General features: G+C 45.5%; 1 protein-coding gene across 2 annotated transcripts; it reads right to left on the bottom strand.

Moving 5' to 3' along the window:
• Window positions 1-85: 85 nt before the first annotated feature.
• On the bottom strand, window positions 86-11,528 carry LOC115196375 (inactive dual specificity phosphatase 27). 2 transcript variants are annotated; one of them, XM_029757145.1, is made up of 6 exons: window positions 11,413-11,528; window positions 10,494-10,658; window positions 7,755-7,873; window positions 4,965-5,196; window positions 4,044-4,261; window positions 86-2,932 (listed from the first exon to the last, which is right to left on the bottom strand). In XM_029757145.1, exons 2-6 carry the CDS (start codon window positions 10,604-10,606, stop codon window positions 177-179), a joined length of 3,438 nt encoding a protein of 1,145 aa, XP_029613005.1. In that variant the 5' UTR covers window positions 10,607-10,658; window positions 11,413-11,528; the 3' UTR covers window positions 86-176. The 2 variants fall into 2 exon arrangements, with proteins under 2 accessions (XP_029613005.1, XP_029613007.1); XM_029757147.1 differs by having other exon boundaries at window positions 10,550-10,658.
• Window positions 11,529-13,332: the final 1,804 nt, after the last annotated feature.

Below are 13,332 nucleotides of genomic sequence, written 5' to 3'. Positions count from 1 at the left end.
TAAAGGTCACCCCACTTCTGAGACTAAAAAGACCACAAGCGATGTTCTAAGAAATCCCCATTGACTAGCGGAAGTGTATGTAGCAAGTGTGCAATTTTAATTTATTAGCTGAAGAAACATATTAACATTGGATTGAGTTTCTTTCATACTGTAAGTGTGACACTGTCTTTGATTGGTTAAGAGTCACTGCTTCTGTAACCATTTGACTTTGATTCTTGTTGTGCCCTCCAAGCTGCTACGATGTCATCGTCCTGCATTTCTGCCTCAGCCCGAGCCCGAGACCTCTGCCTAAGCTGGCTGAGGAATCTGTCGACATCTTCTTCCTCCTCCTTTTCTTCCTTCCTTTCTATCCTCCCCTCCGTCTCCCCTCCACTCTCATATTGTGAGTGATGAGTAAACTTCCTCTTCGATGTATAACTCTCCTCTTCTTCCTCCTCTTCCTCAGTGGTTGCGAAGGATCTTCTAGCCCTGTAGCTGCTGGAATCCACGCCGTTGGAAGACAATTTGCCAAGTACATGTGACTCTGTGTCTGCCTGGAATCTGGAGCGATATCTGGATGCGACTTCATACTCCTCCTCTTCTTCTTCCTCCTCAGACGAGTCCCTCCGGCCTCCGAAGTTATACACGGAGGCAGATGGCCCTGGATCAGTCTCGTCTTCTGCACTATAGGATGCTGGTTTCCTCGAAGGAGGCATGACGTTGGTTAGCCATTCATCAACACTGGTGTTCTTTTCTTTCTCCAGAGCGGTGGAGAGATTTAGGCAGCCCGAAAGGCCATAGCTTCGCGTAGGTGCTTTCTTTTTCTCTGGTGCAGGTGGGAGAGACGTCTTTATCTTTCCCGTTAAATAGTCATCCTCCTTCTCTTCCTCCTCTTCGCCCTCGTCCTTGGGCTTCTTCTTCTTGTAGAGTGTGCTGCGCTTGTTATCTTCGGCAATCTTCTTCACCCCGTAGCAGGCCATCTTGTTCCTCATCTCCGACTGCATCTGCTTGTCCATGGAGTCCAGCTTCTGTAGGTTGACCTGGTCCGCAAAAAGGCTGTAGAGGGGCACGCTGGTTGTGGTGATTTTGCTCCTGCGGGAGCCCAGACCGGAGACGCTGGAGAGATTACTGGTAGAAGAAGCAGCACTTCTACCGGAGAGCACAGACTCGGCCCTGCCAGCACTGACACCGTGATGAGCCAGCGAGCTCACATAGGACGCTCCACTCAGCATAGAAGCCTTGTCATCGTCCAATCTATGTATTGCTGGCCCTACCACACTCGATGCCCCACCGAAACTTAGCACCGATCCAGCCTGGGACGGGGGGAGGCTCATTTCACGCTCCTTCTGGATGAGGGTCTCGGACACCACATTGGCGATCCAGTTTTGAATGCTGGACAGGTCGACCATGGGCTCCCCACCAGGTCCCTGCATTGTGGGCACAGGGATCGTGGGGACTTGGGGAATGCCCTGCGGAATTCCTGAGCCTATGGAGGCCTGAGATCTGGTGCTGCGGGCTTGGGATACAGAAGACCTGCCACTCAGCATGGACATGTTGTCATCATTGGCAACACTTCCGGGTTGTGAGCCACCAGGCTGGGCGAAGAAGGCAGAGAGCGGCAGGGTGCTTCCGCTCATGGAGCTCTCCGTCTCCCAGCCGCACATGGACTGACTCTCCTCCAGCGTCTTCCGCGAGCGCTCCAGGAGCTCCTCCCGCCTCTGTCTCCTCTTGGCTGTGGCCGAGTCATCGCCGCGGCTCATCTCCACAATGTCATCTTTTGTTGCCTTGTTGTCCTCTCCAAGCCGCTTCGCCTGTTTCATCTTCCAGGTCTGGTAGGCTGTGAGGTTGACGTCCTCCAGTGCCGGAGTGCGGGCCTCAGCATCGCCCTCTCCCTGCTCCCCACTGCCCCATACACCCCCGGCTCTTTTCTCCCCATCCCTCCCTTCATCGTTCTTATTCCAGCCAAACTGGATCCTCTTCACCCTCCAGCGCTCCAGGGGAGTTAGGTTCTCCTTGTTCCTCTTGCAGAAGTTGTACATGGAGCTGGTGTCCGAGAGCACACTCTCCACGTCGTCCTCGATTGTCTGCTTCTTATTTTCTGTCCCCTCCATCGCCGTGCTCTCACTCTTGTTATCGTCGTCCTTCTTGCGGTAGCGCGCTGCCGCCTGCTCCTCGATCTCCTTCAGACGCTGCTTCCACAGGTCAGAGTAGCTGCTGCAACTGGCCGTGGACACTGTCTCTGAGGGGGAGCGCCGCGGGCGCCGCTTCAGGCGCTCTTTCATGGCCAGGACGTCCTCGCTGGTCACGCTCTCCAGGTCTTCTGGTGCTCCAGGACCCCGCATGCCCCCCAGGAGAGACTCCTCGTCCCCAGCCTCGCTCATCAGCTGTTGCTCCCACCACTCCTCGCTCTGGTACTTCTCGTTTCTCCTCTGCCACTCACGGATCATGCTCATGCCATCTTCATCCCCATCCTCTGCATCCTCTCCACCGTCGCCAGGGTCTTTTCCAGGCAGGGCCAGGCCTTCTGTCGTCTCTGCCCGTTCCAGGCCCATCCGCTGCCCTCCAAAAACCCCGTCCCTGAGGGCGGCGGCTGCGGCAGACGAGGCCACGCTACTCATCATGCTTTGGCTGTCCTCCTCCTCCTCCATCATGATGGAGTGGGCCTTCACGCCCATCATGCTCTCTTCGTCGTCAAACAGTTGGGCGCGGGTGTGGGCGTCGATGACGGAGCACTGGCTGAGGGTGTCGTCATCATCGTCATCACGCTCCTCTAGTAGCGTCTCGTTGAGCTGACGCAGCTGCTTTAGGAAGCCCTCGTTGGGGTTGATGGGTCGCTTCTTCCTCAGAGTGGTCAGTGCCTCCATGATGGTCATGTGTTGGAAAATCATGAGGTAGGCGGCCACCAGCACCGCGGAGCGACTCTCGCCCATCATAGAGGACACCAGGACCTTACCTGCAGGAGAAGAAGACAAAAACACACTTCCCATTGGTTACACTTGACATAAGAAATAACTATTTTTCAGGGTTTATATGTAGTTAATTAAAGATACATGTGCAACATAAGCGATGAGCAAATGACAAAACTGACTTCATGAATCTGAAAGCATTAGGTACCAGTTTGATGATAACAGCTGTAGCTGTAGGAGGCTAATACAGTTTATGTGCAGTTAGAGCCAGCATGATGTCTGCTCTGCAATGACATTCTATAACCAGCAGAGGGCTGTATTCCCTTCCAGTTGTGACTGTGTCACTCCTAAGCACTGTACCCCCCCAGTTATAAACTCTGACATCATAACCCATGATATGATAACCCCCAAGGTGCCAGGTTTGAAATGTGATACGATGCCTACTCCCTCCCTGTAGCGGAAAGGAGCACGAGGCCCCGCAGGCCCAAACCAATGACATGAATACTAGTCACTACTGCTTGACATTTAACCTGATTCTTAACAGCTATGTGTTTAATTAACTCAGAAGAGGTCAGTGGATCTAATCTATTTGGGGTTTAATTAGAGTTGAGGCGGAGGGGGGTAAAAAGCTTTAGAAGACGATTCACCCGCCTAAACAGAGTCCAGATATAGCTAGGCTATCCCTGTCCATTGGCTCTGAGTGACCTCCCTAAATAAGACTGACAGCCACCCCTGGTTATGATGAGTAATTAGGAGTAGTCTATAGATTAGTCTAGAATCTAGATGGAACTCCAAGCAGTCTCTGGATTGGTCGAGAGATGGAATTCCAAGCCTCATCATCACTGGGTCCAGTTAAACCAAGCAAAAACAATCCAGAGATCGGTTCTACTATGTCCAGGTCAGCCCAGACTCAACTTAAATGGAAATGGGAGAAAAACATGAGATCATACAAGAAGACGTTCATATCGTATCCATTAAATATCCTGGTAATAGCTCTCCCTCGCTGTCTGATAGGCTAGGTGGAAGTTTCACCATATTACTTTCATCAATCAAATCCTGGTAGATCTACAAATGCATAGGGCGTAGGGTCTAAGGCGGGTCCATTAAGAATTGGGCCTTGATCCACCAATAAGAACACACAAAAGAACCCTGACTCACCCTTGTGTGTCAACAGGGCCTCATCCAGGAACTCAGCGCAGGTTCTGAAGTGAGGGGAGATGTCAGACTCTGCAAAGTCATCTACCTCGATACCCATGTAGCCGATGTTCATGCCAGCATAGAATGCCTCCCCGGTGTAGACCCCGGTACCGTGGGCAGCGTTCAGGATGTGGGTGATGCCCATGCGCTTCAGACGAGCTTTATTGACAGCCACGGATCTGCAAAACAGAGGAAGGAACAAGCAACGCTGTTGTTGTTGTGGTCATATAGTCACGGTTATGAAATGGCTGGTAAGGACATGGAGTATCCATGACAAGTACACTGACCCGAAACAGACTGCAATACACAGGCCTCTTTTACAAAGTATTATAAACTGGGTGGTTCGATGGATGAATGCTGACTGGCTGACAGCCGTGGTATATCAGACCGTATAACACGGGTACGACAAAACATGTCTTTTTACTGCTCTAATTACGTTGATAACCAGTTTATAATAGCAATAAGGCACCTCGGGAATTTGTGGTATATAGCCAATATACCACGGCTAAGGGCTGTATCCAGGCACTCTGCGTTGTGTCGTGCATAAGAACAGCCCCTAGCCATGGTATATTGACCATATACCACACCCACTCGGGCCTTGTTGCTTAATTATACCATAGGAGGTGAACAGCTATCTACCTGTCATTCTATTGACACTCAGTGAAGTAGTCTATGGTGAAAGTGAGGTGGGGGTAAATCTAGCTGGCATGATGTTCCATGAGCTATGCATATAATACTGTATTTTGAAGGGCAGAGCATGTGTGTGTGTGTGTGTGTGTGTGTGTGTGTGTGTGTGTGTGTGTGTGTGTGTGCTTGGGTGTGATGGGTGTGTGGGGATATGTAATGCATACAGTAACTTCCACGGCACAGTGAGTGACTCACTTCTCAGCGATGAATATGTTGTTCCACACCTCGTCCACGGGGTTGTTGGGGGCCTCCAGGCGGTCCTGTACCATGGCCCGCTGGATGTCCATCACACAGGGGGTGTTGTAGGGGCTGCGGTCATCGATCATGTCCTTCACCCGGTTGTACAGGTCCTCCACCATCAGCTGTTCCGCTGTCTCCAACATGCTGTCTGGGGTACTCTCTGCCCTGATACCCCGTTGTGGGAACTCTGAGGAAAGGAAAGAGCAGACTATTCAGACACACACACACACACACACAGACACACACACACACACACACACACCCTACTGCCTAATCCACAATATTACATAATTCATTGCATCTAAACGTGTAAGTAGGCTACAGACAGTGGCTAGATTGAAGGAAATAACTTTGTGCTGCAAAAATCCCCACCCTCTGTGTCAGTCTTCACAAACCATACCGGGAGTATGTCACATTTTCAGACAGCATCCGTTAAGGATAGACAGCTGCTGCAGGGACACACTGTTAGAAAGAAAATTAACCTATTCAAAGTTAGCTAGGAGCATAATTGTGGTGTGTGGGCAAATGCATTACCCCAATCAGACAGTCTAGCTACGGATAATGGCTTGGATGTCTCTAGCTGGATATTGCCATAATGAACACATTGTATTCTCAGGTAAGAGATAGAGGTGATTATTCTAACGCTACAGTATAATCAAATCAAACTTTATTTGTCACATGCGCCGAATACAATGTGTAGACCTTACCGTGAAATGCTTACTTACAAGCCCTTAATTAAAACCTCATAAGGATCCACCCCTTTTTTTACATTTTTGCATAAAATGACATACCCAAATCGAACTGCCTGTAGCTGAGGCCCTGAAGCAAGGATAGGCATATTCTTGATACAATTTGAAAGGAAACACTTTGAAGTTTGTGGAAATGTGAAAGGAACGTAGGAGAATATAACACATTAGATCTGGTAATGCAAGAGAAAGGCCATAATGTATTATTCCAGCACAGGTGCAATTTAGATTTTGGCCACTAGATGACAGCAGTGTATGTGCAAGTTTTAGACTGATCCAATGAACCATTGCATTTCTGTTCAAAATGTTTTATGAAAACTGCCCAAATGTGCCTAATTTGTTTATTAATAACTTTTCAAGTTCAAAACTGTGCACTCTACTCAAACAATAGCATGGTATTCTTTCACTGTAATAGCTACTGTAAATTGGACAGTGCAGTTAGATTAACAAGAATCTAAGCTTTCTGCCAATATCAGATATGTCTATGTCCTGAGAAATGTTGTTGTTACTTACAACCTCATGCTAATCACATTAGCCTACGTTAGCTCAAACGTCCGTGTGGGACCCACTGATCCAACAGTGCAGTTCAAGAAGAGTTAAGAAAATATTTACCAAATAAACTAAAGTAAAAATGTTTTTTAAAGTAACACATTAAAATAACAATAACGAGGCTATATACAGGGGGTACCGAGTCAATGTGCAGGGGTGCAGGTTAGTTGACGTAATTTGTACATGTAGCTAGGGGTGAAGTTACTATGCATAGATAATAAACAGCGAGTAGCAGCAGTGTACAAAACAAATGGAGGTGGGGGGTCAATGTAAATAGTCCGGTGGCCATTTGATTAATTGTTCAGCAGTCTAATGGCTTGGGGGTAGAAGCTATTAAGACTTGGCGCTCCGGTACCGCTTGCCGTGTGGTAGCAGAGAAAACAATCTATGACTTGGGTGACTGGAGTCTCTGACAATTTTATGGGCTTTCCTCTGACACCGCCTATTATATAGGTCCAGGATAATAGAGCATTGCAGTGCACGCTGTATGTATTCAAGGTCTCTATGGAGTGTCTTGGATTGATTATTGAACTGCTTTTTAAGCAAAATACAATTATATAAGTATCTTTGTCAGGCTGAAGAGAAGTAGCTTTGTCCCAGACATTGTGTTATGCAATGCAACCAAAATTGGCGTTCGGGGACAATAAAGTTCTATTGAATTGAATGGGGACAAACCACAGAGCTAAACCACTTTATCTCTATGGGACAAATACAATATGTACTGGAGCCAAACACTCCCAATGTGCTTGGCACCAGTACAGTATTTTTTTTAACTAGGCAAGTCAGTTAAGAGCAAATTCTTATTTACAATGACAGCCTACCAGGGACCAGTGGGTTATTTTTATCTTGTCAGCTCTGTGGTTCGATCCAGCAACCTTTCGGTTACTGGCCCAACGTTCTAACCACTAGGCTACCACTAGGCTACCTGCTGCCCCAAGGTGCTCTCTGTATAAGGTGAACCTGCAAACATGACTAGTGGTGGCTGTTTTTCCCCGGCTTTCTTTGTGGTTCCACCCTTCAACTTTCTTTAACCTTTCGAGAGCTTGGGACTATAAGGTTCTATCTGTATTTTAGTCAACATGTCGTTATTGAAACAGCCTTGTTCTGTTCAGTGTTCTCTACCTATACAGTACTCTAAATACCTCAATTCATGTTAAGTTCAAAAGAATACAAGATACAAGTAGTTGACACCATTCAAACCAATGAGGGTTCAGAACTTTAAAGCCAATTATCTCAGTATCACCTTTTTCCAGATAGAACTTTACAGTCCCAAGCGCTCGCTTTGTCGACAGCCATGCTTCTCTAGGTAAACAGCATTTATAAAATAGTGTTCTACCAATATGAAAGCTTTCATTTAGATATTTTAAATCATAATGTTCAGATCCACTCACGAAGCCACAAAAACAGCATGTGAGTTATGTGTGGTTGGTGGAAAGAATCTGTGTCTCACCCTCGTTGATGATTTGTTTGGCAGCTATAGCTGAGGACAGGTGAATGGGCTCCATATAGATGCTCTCGGCATCTGACCCTGATATCATGGAGAATCTGGACTCAGAGATCACGGAGAAACTGCAAAAGTATAGAGACATAGTCATAACCTTATAAATATAATTACTATGGAGTACTGAGCAGACCGGGGGGGTGCAAATATATGTAATGTCAAATACTGGAGGTGTGATTGATTTAGCCTGACCAGTGACATGCAGGGTGGGTGGAGTTGGCACTTTTGGGACTATTCCATTGGTTCCTTTGAAGTAGGAAACCTAAACTTATTATATCTCACCTCAGGTATGTGAACGTATTTGACATATAGTTGAAGTCGGAAGTTTGCATACACTTAGGTTGGAGCCATTAAACCTCGTTTTTCAACCACAAGTCGGTTAGGACTGGTATGACACAAGTAATTTTTCCAACAATTGTTTACAGACAGATTATTTAGCTTATATTTCACTGTATCACAATTCCAGTGGGTCAGAAGTTTACATACACTAAGTTGACTGTGCCTTTAAACAGCTTGAAAAATACCAGAAAATGATGTCATGGCTTTAGAAGCTTCTGATAGGCTAACTGACATCATTTGAGTCAATTAGAGGTGTACCTGTGGATGTATTTCAAGGTCTACCTTCAAACTCAGTGCCTCTTTGCTTGACATCATGGGAAAATCAAAAGAAATCAGCCAAGACCCCAGAAAAACAATTCTAGACCTCCACAAGTCTGGTTCACCCTTGAGAGCAATTTCCAAACACCTGAAGGTACACTACATTCATCTGTACAAACAATAGTACGCAAGTATAAACACCATGGGACCACGCAGCCGTCATACCACTCAGGAAGGAGACGCGTTCTGTCTCCTAGAGATGAACGTACTTTGGTGCGAAAAGTGCAAATCAATCCTAGAACAACAGCAAAGGACCTTGTGAAGATGCTGGAGGAAACAGGTACAAAAATATCTATATCCACAGTAAATCGATGCCTATATCGACATAACCTGAAAGGCCGCTCAACGAGGTAGAAGCCACTGCTCCAAAACTGCCATAAAAAAAGCCAGATTACGGTTTGCAACTGCACATGGGGACAAATATCGTACTTTTTGGAGAGAAATCCTCTGGTCTGATGAAACAAAAATAGAATTGTTTGGCCATAATGACCATCGGTTATTTTAGGAGGAAAAGGGGGAGGCTTGCAAGCCAAAGAACATCATCCCAACCGGGAAGCACGGGGTGGCAGCATCATGTTGTGGGGGTGATTTTCTGCAGGGGGGACTGGCGCACTTCACAAAATAGATGGCGTCGTGAGGTAGGGAAATGATGTGGATATATTGAAGCAGCATCTCAAGACATCAGTCAGGAAGTTAAATCTTGGTCGCAAATGGGTCTTCCAAATGGACAATGACCCCAAGCACACTTCCAAAGAGTTGGCAAAATGGCTTAAGGACAACAAAGTCAAGGTATTGGAGTAGCCATCACAAAGCCCTGACCTCAATTCTATAGAAAATTTGCGGGCAGAACTGAAAAAGCGTGTGCGAGCAAGGAGGCCTACAAACCTGACTCCATTACACAAGCTCTATCAGGAGGAATGGGCCAAAATTCACCAAACATATTGTGGGAAGCTTGTGGAAGGCTACCCGAACATTTGACCCAAGTTAACAATTTAAAGGCAATGCTACCAAATACTAACTGAGTGTATGTACACTTCTGACTGATATAGGAATTTTATATCTTAATGATAATAATCAACAATCAATAAGCCTTGACTAATTCCCAAGGTTTGTAAGACAATGGGTTAAATAATTAGGCAAGGACTCAGCTTTCTGCAAAAGGTTCATTCGTCTTTATTCATGAGAACGTTCTGAGGTCAAGATAACAAAACAGTCATTATATAGTTTCTCTCTTTACTCAAGCACATGCATTTACACACAAACTGTTGGTGAACTGCATCCCCCCTTTGACTTCCCACACTGTTTATCACTATCCAGCTCAGCCTGTTCCTTTTCCTCAAGGTTAGGAACCCCTTGAAGTTTTTACTCCCTTTACCATATGTCCTCTGCTCTCTTGGGCACATTAAATACACACACACATTTATCTCCTTCTCCAGCCTCTACTAGACTTTCTGGGACTAATCGGACTAATCGATCATTTCATTGATTATTCATTAACCATGCTACATAACTAATAATTCATAATGGTTTATTGATTCATTTACCTTTATTAGATAATTCTCTTATCACTGACCCACTGGGAATGTGATGAAAGAACTAAAAGCTGAAATAAATCATTCTCTTTACTATTATTCTGACATTCCACATTCTTAAAATAAAGTGGTGATCCTAACTGACCTACGACAGGGAATTTTTACTAGGATTAAATGTCAGGAATTGTGAAAAACTGAGTTTAAATGTTTTTGGTTAAGGTGTATGTAAACCTCCGACTTCAACTGTATGTATTTGACCCAGGTCTAGTGTGCATCATAGTGTGTGACAGTAGTAATCAGTTCTTGTGAGCACTTCTGATGAATCACGCTCTGTATGCTATAAAATTGACAAGCCTATACTCTCTACAAATTGACCAAATTGTGCTTGGAAGCTGAATTGAAGTTGAACAATACATTTATTTCACACACTATTAGAGCCCTGGGTGGGTCATTTCCCATTACAGAACTACAAGAACAGTGGGTCTCCACGTACGCTTACCTGCTGGGGGAGGGACAGCGGAGATAGTGGGACTGAATAGATTTGACCTTAGTCACCTCCTTTTCACTCTCTCCATCAGGCACCGTCTGATCGCCCTCGCTTGGTGACGCCATGGCAACGCAATCCTTCCTTTCTTGTCTTCAAGGATGTGGGAAACAGATTCCTCTGTTGATTCACAGAGGAAATTCATTGGTGAAACAAGCTCAGATTAGAATTCAAGGAATGTACTAATGGACAAAACACAAACTATTGCAGACACAAATACACACAGAATATGGTTGATATTTACTGTGTTTTCACTGGATTCCCAAACACAATTATGTGTGTTATGAAAGCAGACATTACTCTTTCAAAAAAAATACAGTTCTTGATCCTGGAAAGATGTTCCAGGAAATCTGAATGTCTCTGACATTACCATAACATTAAGTGCTAACCTTAACTCATAAGAAGTGCATCATTCTAACATATTGCTATTTCTTCACAGCCACATAAACATCTAAGACACACAGCCTCCATTTGTGGATCATGACAGACTAGAAAGATGAAAAGGGCTGTATCAACTGTTCATCACATAAGCCCAGTAAATATGATGAGGTATGCTTCATCACGCTTAACCCTTCTGATAGTCAACAGGTAGTCACTCACTGTCACAACTGAAAAACTGCAATCATCTGAGATTATACTGAAAGCATGTTTGTGTGTATGTGTTGTGTGTTTGTGTGTGTTTGTGTGTGTGTGTGTGTATGTCAGCCTGAGTATTTATTTTTAGCAACAAGGACAGCTGCACAGAGCCTTCAGGCCCAGTGGTGTGACAGAGCAGTGAAAAGAGGGTGAAGACACCACAGTTCTGTGGTAACCACCCCTCCCCCCACAAAGGTGTACCAAACCTCGACCCCTAACCCCAGACATCGTCTCTTACCTGAGCTGGTTTTAGCTGTGGTCCGCCTTTCACTGTCGGGACGTTGGGACTGTGGGATTGTAGGGGGCCGAGCGAGGGACCTAAACCAAACTTATAAAAGAGTCCCCAACCCTATCTGCCGCCCCCTCCCCCACTCTTACCCCTCTGTGGGCACTCCCCCTGACACCTTACACCCCTGTGACATCACCACAGCTTCTCTCATAGGAACATTATTAACCCTGTGAGCCTGGGGTCCAGCCAAGTCCAGATACAAAGGTGCTGCAATTGGTTACACACACACACAGACACACAAATATCTGTTTATTTAGATGAACAATGGATGCACGTCCGATTAGTCTTATAAACCTGTTATTATTTGTCTGTGTATATGTATGTATGTGTGTGTGTGTGTGTGTGTGTGTGTGTGTGTATGTGTGTGTGTGTGATTGTCATTCTATCTAGGGGGTCTGCAGTCTGTGTTATCTCCAGCTGACAATGTGTCTGGCTCTAAATATACATATATATAGAGAGAATGCAGGCTAGTCACTGGGTCAGGCTCTCACACCTACCTAAAGACACACAGAGACACACACAGAGACACACACACAGAGACACATACACAGAGACACACACAGAGACACACACTGAGACAAACACACAGAGACAAACACACAGAGACACACACACACAGAGACACATACACAGAGACACACACTGAGACACACACTGAGACACACATAGACACACACATAGACACACACAGAGACACTCACAAAGACACACATAGAGACACACAGAGACACGCACAGCCACACACAGAGACACACACACAGAGACACACACACACACACACACACACACACACACACACACACACACACACACACACACACACACACACACACACACACACACACAGAGAGAGAGAGAGAGATACACACAGAAACACACACACAGAGACACTAACACACACCAAGACTCACACATACAGTACCAGTCAAAGGTTTGGACACACCTACTCATTCAAGGGTTTTTCTTTATTTTTACTATTTTCTACATTGTAGAATAATAGTGAAGACATCAAAACTATGAAATAACACATATGGAATCATGTAGTATCCAAAAAAGTGTTAAACAAATCAAAATATATTCTATATTTGAGATTCTTCAAAGTAGCCACCCTTTGCCTTGATGACAGCGTTGCACATTCTTGGTATTCTCTCAACCAGCTTCACCTGGAATGCTTTTACAACATTCTTGAAGGAGTTCCCACATATGCTGAGCACTTGTTGGCTGCTTTTCCCTCACTCTGCAGTCCAACTCATCTCAAACCATCTCAATTGGGTTGTGGTCGGGTGATTGTGGAGGCCAGGTCATCTGATTCAGCACTCCACTCTCCGTCTTGGTCAAATAGCTTTTACACAGCCTGGAGGTGTGTTTGGGTCATTGTCCTGTTGAAAAACAAATTATAGTCTCACTAAGCGCAAACCAGATGGGATGGCATATAGCTGCAGAATGCTGTGGTAGCCATGCTGGTTAAGTGTGCCTTTAATTCTAAATAAATCACAGACAGTGTCACTAGCAAAGCACCCCCACACCTCCTCCTCCATGCTTCACGGTGGGAACCACACATGTAGAGATCATCCCTTCCTCTACTCTGTGTCTCACAAAGACACAGCGGTTGGAACCAAAAATCTCAAATTTGGACTCATCAGACCAAAGGACAGATTTCCACCAGTCTAATGTCCATTGTTCGTGTTTCTTGGCCCAAGCACGTCTCTTCGCCTTATTGGTGCCCTTTAGTAGTGGTTTCTTTGCAGCAATTTGACCATGAAGGCCTGATTCACACAGTCTCCTCTGAACAGTTGATGTTGAGATGTGTCTGTTACTTGAACTCTGTGAAGCATTTACTTGGGCTGCATTTTCTGAGGCTGGAAAACT

This window comes from Salmo trutta, chromosome 6 (genome assembly GCF_901001165.1).
Source record: "Salmo trutta chromosome 6, fSalTru1.1, whole genome shotgun sequence".
In the NCBI taxonomy this organism is placed as follows: Eukaryota; Metazoa; Chordata; class Actinopteri; order Salmoniformes; family Salmonidae; genus Salmo; species Salmo trutta.
This window is presented reverse-complemented; position numbering and strand designations above follow the sequence as displayed.

Coding starts and splice junctions, on each gene's coding strand:
- LOC115196375 (XM_029757145.1), bottom strand. CDS start 10,606: ATGGCGTCACCAAGCGAGGGCGATCAGACGGTGCCTGATGGAGAGAGT. Junction 7,874..10,493: donor CGCTGTCCCTCCCCCAGCAG/GTAAGCGTACGT, acceptor ATACTTTTGCAG/TTTCTCCGTGATCTCTGAGT. Junction 4,262..4,964: donor AACATATTCATCGCTGAGAA/GTGAGTCACTCA, acceptor TCTGTTTTGCAG/ATCCGTGGCTGTCAATAAAG.